This window comes from Sinocyclocheilus grahami, unplaced genomic scaffold, assembly GCF_001515645.1.
Source record: "Sinocyclocheilus grahami isolate Dianchi unplaced genomic scaffold, SAMN03320097.WGS_v1.1 scaffold187.1, whole genome shotgun sequence".
Lineage (NCBI taxonomy): Eukaryota > Metazoa > Chordata > Actinopteri > Cypriniformes > Cyprinidae > Sinocyclocheilus > Sinocyclocheilus grahami.
Window position 1 is genome coordinate 602,183 of NW_015505366.1, and position 12,500 is coordinate 614,682.

The 12,500-nt window shown below is 37.3% G+C and overlaps 2 protein-coding genes across 5 annotated transcripts in view; one reads left to right on the top strand and one right to left on the bottom strand.

Moving 5' to 3' along the window:
* The window catches only part of mpl (MPL proto-oncogene, thrombopoietin receptor), a 13,027-nt gene extending 8,878 nt beyond the window's left edge, over nt 1-4,149 (top strand). Inside the window, exons 6-12 of the mRNA XM_016284708.1 lie at nt 841-946; nt 1,047-1,210; nt 1,820-1,962; nt 2,132-2,291; nt 2,368-2,449; nt 2,578-2,665; nt 2,910-4,149. Of these exons, the coding sequence (XP_016140194.1) occupies nt 841-946; nt 1,047-1,210; nt 1,820-1,962; nt 2,132-2,291; nt 2,368-2,449; nt 2,578-2,665; nt 2,910-3,365 (1,199 nt within the window). The 3' untranslated portion in view covers nt 3,366-4,149. The remainder of the gene's footprint in view (nt 1-840; nt 947-1,046; nt 1,211-1,819; nt 1,963-2,131; nt 2,292-2,367; nt 2,450-2,577; nt 2,666-2,909) is intronic.
* A 596-nt stretch (nt 4,150-4,745) lies between these two features.
* The window catches only part of LOC107594609 (origin recognition complex subunit 1-like), a 10,083-nt gene continuing 2,328 nt past the window's right edge, over nt 4,746-12,500 (bottom strand). Inside the window, exons 6-20 of one of the 4 annotated variants that reach the window (XM_016284706.1) lie at nt 12,281-12,472; nt 11,331-11,556; nt 11,015-11,131; nt 10,692-10,748; nt 9,693-9,794; nt 9,250-9,478; nt 9,005-9,111; nt 7,611-7,712; nt 7,354-7,525; nt 7,153-7,260; nt 6,439-6,588; nt 6,224-6,343; nt 5,883-6,052; nt 5,171-5,258; nt 4,747-5,059 (exon numbers count right to left, since the gene is read on the bottom strand). In XM_016284706.1, coding sequence (XP_016140192.1) covers nt 4,865-5,059; nt 5,171-5,258; nt 5,883-6,052; nt 6,224-6,343; nt 6,439-6,588; nt 7,153-7,260; nt 7,354-7,525; nt 7,611-7,712; nt 9,005-9,111; nt 9,250-9,478; nt 9,693-9,794; nt 10,692-10,748; nt 11,015-11,131; nt 11,331-11,556; nt 12,281-12,472 — 2,135 coding nt within the window. In that variant the 3' untranslated portion in view covers nt 4,747-4,864. Of the gene's footprint in view, nt 5,060-5,170; nt 5,259-5,882; nt 6,053-6,223; nt 6,344-6,438; nt 6,589-7,152; nt 7,261-7,353; nt 7,526-7,610; nt 7,713-9,004; nt 9,112-9,249; nt 9,479-9,692; nt 9,795-10,691; nt 10,749-11,014; nt 11,132-11,330; nt 11,557-12,280 lie in introns of all 4 variants that reach the window. The other 3 variants (XM_016284704.1, XM_016284707.1, XM_016284705.1) reach the window with 3 other exon arrangements.

Here is a 12,500-nt window from a genome sequence, read left to right on the forward strand (position 1 = left end):
GTGTGTGTGTGTGTGTGAGGGGAACAGGGTCACATCACAGGAGAGTGAACTGTCTGTCAGAAATCATAGCACGTCAGCTGTCTTAACCGCGGCTTGTGTACTGCATCATCACTGCATCATCCGTGACTCTGTTGCCCTTTCGGGCTTGAACTGATGGTAAAACTAACAACATTATTAACTGTCTTAATATTTACTTTGAAAGCTGAAGCTCGCGATTATGGTAAGGGGCGTTACATTTCCGACGCGTGCTTGTGGTGTTCGGCCAATCACAATGCACTGGGTCAGCTGGCCAATCAGAGCAGACTGCGCTTGTCAAAGGAGGGGGCTTTGTTGAAAACGACAGGTTTGAGAGAGGCGGGGCATAGAGGATCTACAATAATGTACAGTATTTGAAAAATAATGTGTTTTTTGAACATTAAAGCATGTCAACATATTCTGTTACACCAAATACACAAAATAATGATCTTTAAAATAACATCATATGACCCCTTTAAATGTAGTGCTTGTTTTGGTTGGTGTTGGAAAATTAGACATTCATTGGCACAAAATGTTAGGCAAAATGTTGGGAACTAATTAATCTTTCTCTTTCTTAGCATCTTTTTCCCATATAATAAAAGTGAATGGTTACTTAGGCTGTTATTCTGATTAACATCTCCTTTTGCATCATAAGTCATACGGGGGCATTTGGAACCTAAGAGTAAATTATGACAAAATGGTCATTTTCGGTGAACTATCCCATACAAACTATTACAAACAGAGAAATTTACCTTGGTCTATAAAAAACCCATAAAATAATAGGTATAACATTTAATCACCTTTCACTATCTGACTAATTCTCAGGTGACATATTGCGGTGCCACACTCCAAATCTGCATCAAATATTATGCAAATGGAGAGGAGAATTATACGATGGCAGATTCAGCTTCCACTACAGACAAATAAACAGGTGTCATGTTTTTTTTATGTCCTCTGTTACATCTTATAGAAATCCCAGCATAGCAGTTTGTTGGTTTGTCAACTGCAGTCCTTCTTGTGTGGTGTTTCAGAAGTTCATGGGGTAGTTGGAAGTTGTGTTCCAAAGACAACAACTCTGTCCATCAATGTGTCCTGTATGGGCAAGAGTCCAGCGTCTATCAGTTTTACCTCAGTGTTGGATTGCAACCATTTGGTCGAATGTTTTATGCAGAGACTTTCAGAATGAACAGCAACAGTAAGTAAAAAAAAACAAGAAAGCCATGTTAGCCACCATATGTTGTCCAAATCCTCTTGATCTTAAATATTTAATATTTTTAAAACACATCCTATACACTGAGCAAAGTACCTTGGAGTACCGTGTAAATACCATTTGAATATTGTAACCATTTAGTACAATGTGAATATTTGATGGTAGGGGAAAGCTTGTTTTATATATTTGTTCAATATCTTGATTGCTGTTTTATGTAACAATAGCATTTTTTTTGTATTTGATATTAATCTACACAGGTAGGGATAAGTTGTATTTTTCAATAACTTGTGGCAGATCGATGTGAGAAAATTATATCAGTTTCAGACACATGACTCAAAAAACCACAGAGTTGCAGACACAAAACAAAAAGTGTTGCAAGCAACCATCCCTGGTCTCCCCTACCTCAGAGTTCAATGGTTTCTAATAGGCCTACCAGCATTGTACCACAGAGCTTTTTGTAAGGGTAATATTTAAAAAATGCACTCAAAATGCTAGTTTTAGTTACTTATTCCTCTTAAATTAGTAGTGACATCATATCATAATGACAACAACAGTCAAAAGCCTTTTGATTGGTCTCTTTGCCATTTTTGACAGTCCAGACAAGGCCTCCAGAAGGTCTGGAGGCACAGTCTGAAGAAGAACGCCTTTGTTTGACATGGTATCCACCCTTTTTGAAGATCTCACAGTATATAAAGTACCAGATCCGCTATCAGCATCAAGGAGAGAGTGAGTGGAAGGTGAGTTTAAATAACATGAAATGATAAACTCAGTGCCTTTAAATGCTTCAGTGATCACTGATAGTGGATAGATGCATATGAACACACCAGTTATTTAATGACTTCTTTCTGGTTGAATTCAGATGTTAAATAGCCACATAACTCATGCTGAAACTAAATTCTGTGGTAGGATTTTACAACACCCAGTTCCAAGACCAGCACTTGTCTGGATGTACATAGAGGGAGTCAATACACCATCCAAGTCCGAGCCCAACCCAATGGAACGGTGTACAGTGGAGACTGGAGTGACTGGTCGAAACCTTTTACCGCCCTCTTACCTTTAGGCAAAGGTAGAAATTTCTGACTCTAGATTATGAACAATGCTTAAAAGCTCTGAAACTTAAACCATTTCTTTTATCATCACAGAGTGGATCTTCATTGTCTGTATACCAGTGGCTCTGCTCATCATTGCTTCTGCAATGATCACCTTCTTCTCCAGATACTTCCGGTAATGTAATTCTCTCCTAATTACACTACAATACGCTATGCGTTAAACCCATGCACTATGACTAAAAACATATCTAAAGAATACAAATAGAAAGATATGTAAAATATGTCCTGTTTTCACTCTATTAGGAAGGTCAAGAAGTCCTTGTGGCCATCAGTCCCAAACCTTAACAAGGTGCTAGAAAGCTTCCTGACCGATATCAGTGGATCACATTGGGTAATTGATACCTGCTTTGATAATCTTGATTTAGAGAAAATTTTAATTGTAAAACTACTTTTTAAAAATATAATTAACCTATTAATAGCAATGTTTTTAAACTTTTTTTTTTTTTTTTTTAAGTATAAAAATGTACTGTGGCAATAATAATAAAAAAAAGATAGTAAATGAAGCCATTATTTTATTCAGATTTTTTTTTGTGGGTGTTTCTCATATTATCGTCATTATACTGTCTTCCATCCAGGAGCCAACCTTCAACATCAAGCAATGTGACGATGACGCTGCTACATCAGTATTGGAGATTCTGCCCGAGAAAGAAACTTCAGTAAAATCCTGTAAGAAGTCCACCTGTCATACACTCCCTGATCGTGGCTTCTCAGCTGGTGTAAAAAACAAAGAGAATTTCAGAGAGGATTTGGAGATGGCTCAAGATTATGTTGTTTTGAATAACGATATAATCCCATGCTTTACGGGGAATGACTATGTGTACGGGGATACTGCATCTCATCTGGCTATTGAAAAACTACACTGTTGCCCCAGTACCTGTTCCACCACCTTCCCAGAATGCACCACAAATATTCTCAACCATTCCTATCTCCTTCTGGCAGAAAAGTCTGATCTTGAAGAGTATCACACAGCCTGTCGCCGGTATACCAATATGGAGATCACATCAATAGCATATGATGCAAGCGGAGAGTGATGTATAATTTGTTATTAAGCAAGCTCATAAGCATGTATATATTAGGTTTTGGGTGAAACCTTACTCACAAATTCAAAGATTCTGTGGAATGAGAGAAGAGGCCTGTGAGACCTTAAGGAACAGACAAGGTTCACCATAAAAAGTACTTATGCCAGTCTTCGTAGCTATGAAGTCAAGTGTGTTAAGAGGAGATTGTTCAATGCATGAACCTTAATCATCAGTAAGAAGGAACTGCACTTACGTTTCATCATACCACAAACCAGAACATTCAGGACATCAACAATATCTAGACATGCCAAATGTCAGATCACATGGCTTGCAAAAGCCCTTAGAAGATAATATGAAAGCATAATATGGATCATATAAACAGAATATTCTGGAAAGTTCTGGGTTAAATACGACTTTAGTTTACAAATAGAAAACAACAATCAGTGGCATGTTGTCAAAGATCAACTTGCTCTCAGTTTGCAAACTCAAATATGTGCATTAATAGATGTCTGTGGGGTATTTTGAGGCTTCAAAAAAATGTGAAGTTTGTATTCTTTCTAGAAGCTTTTAGATTCTTCAGTGAAATATTTGATATGTAAGCTTTAAAGTTGTGAGAGTACTTTTATAGATAGATGAACATTCATGGTTGTTAAGTATAAATTATTTTTCTGGGTGTTTCATGCAACATCATGCAAATGTTAACGGGTTTATATGGTAAAGTTAACAGTTGCACTTTGCACAGACAAAGTTGGTAAACAAATCTATCACATGCAGCCTCATGTTGTGTAAATGATATATACTTTTAAAAAAATATATTTTTTTATTGGTGTTAATTTAGGATGTGACTGGTATTTTGTATAGTGCTTAAGTGCCATTTAACCCTGAATATTTCTTAAACGTAACCATGTTATACATTTTGGCTATATTTCTTACATTCATTCTTCAGCAATTATTATGCTTGTTATATTTGTAATATGTTGTCTGTAACATCTGATTATTACACAAGAAGCAATTTATGTATCATGATCAGGTCTGATCGGTCAATAGCTTTATTGTATCAAGACATCACACAAGTAAAATCTGACAAATCCAACATTTTGGTGCATTATATGAAAATTGCACATTTTACCCTGACAGAGTCATGAAATGATAAACAACAAATGTGTGGGTCTTACTCTCCCACACTAAAATACAAACAATTTTGTGAAAATCTTCTAAATATGTTTAAGAGTGAACTGAAAGACATGATGATCTGAAGCAAAAAGGTATTAATTAGAATACACAAAATGTACATTTAAAACGTATTTATAGAACTACACATATAATTTTAAGCATTAAAATTTGATAACTTATTCAGAACACACTATGGACAATATCTTGTATTCAGTTCATACGAATTTAGCTGTGACGCTACAGGTAAGATTTGAAAAAAATTGTCCAAAAAGTGGACAGACCCAGTGGGGATCCACACAGGTTGCCAGTTGGAGCATGTGACATGGTAGGTCTGAGTTTTAGTCAGCCTTCAAAGCATAAAGCACATCGTCCTGACTTACATTGAGTCGAATACGGAGAAACAGGTCCAAGCGGCTTCCCTCAAGGAGAAGCAGGCGACAAGAACCCAGCCTTTGACAGACGGTCAGTCCTTCAGACACATTCACCGGCTGCAAACCCTCAACACGACACAGAGCCTGGTGCTGAACAAACACCTGTGGAGAAGAAAAACACATTAATTCTTTCAGGTTATACAATTCCTGAACTTTTAATTAGTATATATAATTCATGATTAGAATAACGGAGTTAATCAACAGTTTAGCTACCTGTTGGAAAGTGGCCTCTTCCAGACCCAGTCGACGAAACTCTGCAATAACAGCCCTCAGGAAAAGCTGCTCCTGAACAGAAGCACATCTACAACAACAACATTAAAAAGAATAGAAGTCTAATTCGAACCGAACTATTCCATTTCTGCGATTGTTTTTTGTTTACCACATTAAGGAACAATAGACATAACTGGCGATTAGGGCTGCACAATTAATCGCATTTCTAATCACGATTACAATTATGGATGCCACAATTACTTAATCTTTCAAAGCGGCAATTCAGAGTCAGAGTTCAGAGTCCACTTATGTTATTCTGCACGCTTAAGATGCATTTTTTTCTTTCTACATGTTATCTTAAGGGTTTTTCCCATTATTTTAATTTTAGTATAACATTATAATACCATTCATATTTTTACTTTTTTTATAATTGAAAGAAGAAACCAATCCGATGTATAATTGACATTTGAGGCTTAATATTATAGAAAAGCACAAAGTTTTTCAGTTAAGAGTTTTTTCAGCTTGTTTATTTTCATATAAAAATACGGCATGCAGTTGCATCAAACAATGGTATAAACATCATTCAATGTAAATTGTGATAATCGTAATTAATAATCGCAATTACAATTTCAAGGGAATAATCGACAATTATGATTTGTCATAATCATGCAGCCCTACTGGCGATAGTTCCTAGTTCTTTCTCTTTTCTTTTTACCTGATAGCTGCAATGTAGGAAGAGGAGAACATCTCATCCAAAGCCTCCATCACATGACTCATCCCCACCAATCCACTGCTGCTCTTCTGACTTCCAGAGTGCTCACAAATCTCTGTGGCCCGTCTGCAGATATCAAGGCAACGTCGTGCATCACCCGAAAGCGCTGCCACCTAGAAGACCACAATCTCTTACAGATTCATAATAATGATGACATAAGATCACCACATGTACATTTAACAACCAACCTCGTAGCCCAAGATCAGTACAGAGACCACAAGAGTGCTCAAGAGGTAACCCACAACGCCTCAGTCACCTGTGCCTAAGATAACATGCGTTCACACCTTTCTTGAGACTAACTGGAGAGCATCTTCTTCAAAAGCCTTCACTCTGTTCAGTCTTGATGTGATGATCTGTTGTAGCTGTTTAAATGTATATGGCTGGAAGGACATTCTTGTCAGTCCCTGAAGATAAATAAATGACATTCATATTTTATTTCCATTATTTGCAGTAGCCAATCAAAATTGAATGGCATCTCAATGTTGTAAAATGGTTTTACCAGTCGACTAGCAACACGGTTAATCATGATCCTCTCAGGTAAATCCATAGTATTTGCAATGGTAAGGACCACCAGACGAGCGTTGCGCCTTGTTGGCCAATCAAACAAGTTATACATCACATTCTGTTTACGGGTCCACAAAAGGTCAAGCTGAAAAAAAAAATATGAAAAAAAGAGAGAGAGAGAGATCATCTTTCAGACTGGAGGATTGGACAGATATAATATTATAAATAGAAATTACCCAATCCTTAACATGAAATAGGACAGGAATAAAATAAACTAAAAAATGATTGGTAAAGACCAACATCTGAATGACAAAGATTTTCCAGCACTATTTTGAAAAAATATGCAAACTCAAATCCTATTTCTTTTCCCCCCTGAATAACTATTGTTTTCATTGAAGAACATACCGTTCTTGAAACGTCTGGAATCACAAAATGAATCACGGTTAATTTAATTGTTTATAAAAAAAATTGAAAACAAGCAGGTTTAAAATTACAGAAGGAATACTGAAAATATTATAGCCTATATGGGATGGGGGGATTTGAATGTGGTGTTGGACAACAGGGGCTGAGGGCCTTTCAAGTCAAAAAGTTTGAGAACCACTAATCTAGACCAATTGGGATCACCTAATCACAATAAATGATTAGCTTAAAAAAAAAAACATACAAACATAGGTGGCGATATAAGTGTCACCAGTAACAAATGTCTCACCTCGTCTACTAGAAGCACAGTGGTCTCTTTTTTGGGTGCGGGAGCACTGAAGCGTTTCTCCAGTAGTGCGGCTGCATGATCAGGTGTTGCTTTTTGATCAGTCAGTTTCTACCAGAGCATAAATTCACATAAAATACTATATAAGACTATAAAAAGGATGAAATTATGTCAAAATAATAGGGGAGGAGGCACCATACAGACCTGCAGTATTTGTACATGAGCCTGGTGTGGGTCTGTCATTTTCATGCCATTGATCTCGATGAAGCGGAAGTGAGGGATTTCATCTTGTTCAGCAGACTGCTGAAGGGACCGGATCACCTCATGTACTGTTGCAGTTTTACCAGTACCAGGAACACCTGAAATATACATACACCTGCAAAAGGAACATTAACTTTATGACCTTTATGGAGAAAAACAAAAACAAAAAAAAACAGATGGATGTAAAATCTGAATCTTACCCTCCAGTGCCATCAATGACCTTACTCTCCACAAAGTTGTAGATGTCCTGGAACTCTTGTTCTCGACATGGTAAAGACTCAGGAACAGAGGAAACATGTAACCTGTTGCAAAAATTATAAAAAATAAAAATAGAAATAAATAAATAAATAAAATAAAATAAATAAATAAACAAACACACACATATATATATATATATATATATATATATATATATATATATATATTTAAACTGTAACATTGTGAGAATTTTACAGTTTAAAAAATTTTATTTAAAGAGGTCATATGTTGCTAAAAAGAACATTTTGTGTATTTGGTGTAATGAAATGTGTTTATGCGGTTTACGGTTAAAAAAAAACATTATTTTCCACATACTGTACATTATTGTTTCTCCTCTATGCCCCGCCTTTCTGAAACGCATTGATTTTTACAAAGCTCATCGGTCTGAAAAGCAAGGTGTGCTCTGATTGGCCAGCTATCCAGTGCTTTGTGATTGGCCGAATTCCTCAAGCGTGTGACAGAAATGTTATGCCCCTCACCATACTGTGATGCCATCTCCCGGCACAACCAGACAAACCCAATAAAACCCATTACAAACGAAGCATTTGTTGCATCCAGTGGGGACATAATTACTGATTATAATGACTTATACTTTATTTTTACAGTTTGCATTGCGCCACGTAAACATAAAACCATGTCTGCATTTCAGATCGGAGAAATGACAAACAACAAGCGCTACTCTCACTGCTCAAAACTCGCGTTTAAATCGTCAGTGGCAAATTCTTTAAATATAAAAAAAAAACTTACAGTCTGTGAGTCAGAACAACCAGCAGATCAGGAAACAGTCCATAAAATGCGTTGCACACATCTGAATGTTTGGGTTGAAGTGTTCTGGAACAGTGCTGTAAATGCAACGTAACCACTGATTTCTAGTCGTGTCCTCTTTTGGAAGTCCAAACAAAGTAGTTTCACTTTCACAATGAAACACAGCATCTCCACAACATGGCGCCGGCGGCTACAGCGAGAATAGAAGCTACGCCTTCTTTCTTTGCGTGAACATTTGGGCGGCGTTATGCAAATCTTCCCACATCGTGACGTAGATATGTGGGGGCGTGTTAGAACGAGCCGTTTTAGGTAGGCGTGGTTGACTCTTAACTTTTATAAAGAATAACTCTTTGGATTTGAGACTTTAGTCTTTGCAACTTTACAGATCTTCTTTATGCACCAAGAGCTTGTAACACTCCAAAGAGAAAGGAAAAATTGAAAATCGCATCATTCGACCCCTTTAAATATATTTGTACCTTTTGACACCAAACCTTTGAACGATAGTGTAACTATATAGTTTTGCTGGTTAAACAGACAGCCTTGTGGGACTGTTGTCTGTGGAGTTGCTTACCGTGCCCGTGCTTCTTCCAGAACATTCCCTGGCTTCCTGGCTGGCGCACTCCTGCTGGGTATGCTGGGAGTCACATGACGTGGTGTACGTGGGGTGGCTGGAGCTGTCTGGAGTTAAATGCAGTAAAAGCTGAACTAATGGCCACATCCAGTGTTATCTTGATGTGAAAAGCAGCTTTGGTTTTGTGAAGACACATTAACTGCTAGCAGAAAGACTAAGCACAGCAAAAATCTACTTATTTGAACCTTTTTGCTGGGGGTTTTACGTGGGGTCCTAGCAGAGACTCTGGTTTTCTCAGTAGACCGGGATGTTCCGGATCCTCTACGCTTCTTTACTATAAGCTCATCTTCGCTGTCGATCTTTGCCTCCTCTTCCTCATCGCTGCTACTTTGAAGGTCAATTTTAGCAGGTACGAAGCAGTCATCATCATCCTCACCATCTGACAGCAGGTCAACCGTGTTGCCTAATAAATTTCTTTAAAAACAGACGATAACATGGATCATTTAATTAAAAGTAGATTAATCAAGTGCAAAACAACATCCAGTTAAAGACCATGCAGCTACAGGTAGAATGCAAGCATCTTGCATCTACACATATATATATATATATATATATATATATATATACACGCATACATACACATTTCTTATATTTCTTTTAATTGATTCACAGCCTTAGTGGGACCTACAGCTGCTTTCTGATGCGCGAGGACACAAGTTGGGCAGATTTCCTCTTAGAACGAGGAGTGGCAGCAGTCTGGACGGGTGCATCTTCATGCTCCTCTTCAGCTCTATCAGTTTGTTAACAGGAATATGAAGAAAAGAGAAAAAATAACACTGACAAGTAGTATGTATGCATGCATGAATATCAGGTTTTACAACAATCTAATACTCTCTCACCATAAAATGGTCTGGATAACTGAATTTATAGATTAGAAAACAAGGTCAAACTGTTCAAATGGTGCCCATGGAACTTAAATGCCAAAGCAGGTCAACGTTTTACACACTGCACAGTACATGCCTCTTATTTACTACAGGTTACAAGGCAAAAGTCATGTTTTCCCAAGAACATGTGCATGCCTGCTGAATTGAATTAATAAAACAAATAGTTTTTTCAATTATTAGTGATGCAAGTCTCAGTTTTTCTCCAAACATTTGTCACATGTAATAGATTTTAATATCATTGCAAGTTACAATTACATGCAACTAACCAATCAAGTTTAAATGCACCTTACAATGTAACGGATAAAATAAAAAAATTAAAAAACATCAAGAAATCAAGTGCGCATTCAGAAAGAATTTTTCAATGTGGCTGTTGTGAAATTTGTCTGCTTGCCTCAAGAACTGGTCATGGATGATTGCCATTAAATTACTGTATGATAACACAATCTTAACTGTTATAAGATGCCACCTGCTGGTCAAAAATGGTCTAAGGCAAAGTAAACAGTAATCAACAGGGGAGACATAACACTAATTGTGTGATGAAAAAAAATATATATATATTTTTTTATATATCATACACATACATACATACATGTATATAAAATATAAATAATTAAATAAAAGGTAATATAAATGGTTTAAAATGTTTTTCAATTTCTGAAACCTGTACACAAAAGTACTGCTGCTCAAGTTAATTTCACAATGTTTTTGATTGCAATATCACAATAGACAATTGCAACACTTACAAAGCAGCCAGTGCTGGTTCTCTGAGTGCATCTTTCCTCCTGGATGGAGTTCTTGCCCTGGTTTGAAAACACACATTTAGGTTACTCTATGGGTCATTTCATCCTCAAATTAAACACATCAATACATAAAGAAAGTGAAGCAGGGGCCAACAGTGCACTGGTCTAGATAAAAGTAGTTGTGTGCTTAACCAGTGCATAAAGTGTGAAAAAAGAAAATAGCCACATAATGCCTTTGTGTTTAATAAAGACTACCAAAGCCGATCCAGAATAATAAAAAATGAATCTGTATCCCCTCTGTGGAGCAATAGAGGAACATGACTCACTTCAGGCCTCTTAGACCTGCACTCCTAGGGGTTGCCTCTCTCTTCCGCGGAGTTCTGCCTGTGCTAATTAGTGGCTCTGGATCATCATCCCCAATAGGCTGCACCCCAAGAAAGACACTGGGAGGGCAGCAGGACTTTTATAACTACTTTTTCAGTTTTGTATAGATATAGGATATTAAACCAGTCTTCCACGTATGAAGAACAAAATAGGTTTGCTTATTTCTAACTAAAACTATCAGCAGCACAGTACTAACTAGAAGTACTAAGCCTACAAAACAAAGAACCAAGATATAATTTCCAATGTAAATATATGTACCTGGTTGCATCGTCTTTGTCATATGCAGTCATTCTGGGTTTATCAGGGCTGTGTGAGGACAGAGGGGAGACACACTCCTCCTCATTATGATTAAGTCGAGTCAATCTAATAGAAATGGAGATGCGACCCGTTGGAGACGTGTTCAACTTAGACGTCAGCGTTTTCTCTGTGTGTTCATCAAGAATCTCTCCCAGAACATCATCTCGGGTCATGTTTTTACTTGGACCTGCCATAATGTAAGAGAAACACTGGTGTTCAGTTTAGTTTCTTTTGAAACCATTAAAGGAATAGTTGCCCAAAAAGAACAGTTGCTCTTTAGTTCATACAAAATTGCTTGCTCAACAAATAATCGACACGAATCTAGTCTATTAATCAATGTCTTGTGAAGCAAAAAGCTTCAAGCTTCAAAGTTTGTAATAAACATATCCATCATTAATACCTTTTAACTTCAAACCGCTGCTCCTGGCTAAAATACGAGTCCTCTATCCATAACACTGCTTTCTCCAGGAGAGAAAAAATAAAATTCTTAAATATGTTGGTCGATTTTGATGTGAGAGGACAACAGTTGATGGACTTTTAATTATTATAGAGCATGGAATGTTATTCTGGTCAGAATCGATGGCTTTAAGTTAAAATGCTTTAATGGTGGATTTGTTTATTACAAACACATGGCTTTTCGATTCACAATACATTAGAGTTGTGTGAATTACTTGTAGATTATTTTGATGTTTTTATCAGGCGTTTGAACTTTCATTCTGACGGCACCCATTCACTGCAGAGGATCCATTGGTGAGCAAGTGATGTAATGTGAGCAAATGATTTCTCCAAATCTGTTCTGATGAAGAAACAAACTCATCTACATCATGAATGTAGTACATTTTCTGCAAATCTTCATTTTTAGGTGAACTATTCCTTTAAAAGCAATATGTGTGTGGATGCATGGCACTCACTGCACAAGTCCAGCTTCTTGCGAACATGTGGCCCAGAGACGGCTCGGCTTCTCCTCTTAGCACTAAGAGCTTTAGCTGCAGAAAGTTTGGAGGCAGAGTGGAGAGACTCCGCCTCACTGGAGCTCATTTTGCCGGTGCTCATGCTGCCGCGGGTGAGAATGCCTGACATGGCCCGTTTCATTACCGAGAGGTCTGGGGTAGGAAGAGCACGAGTCTGAGG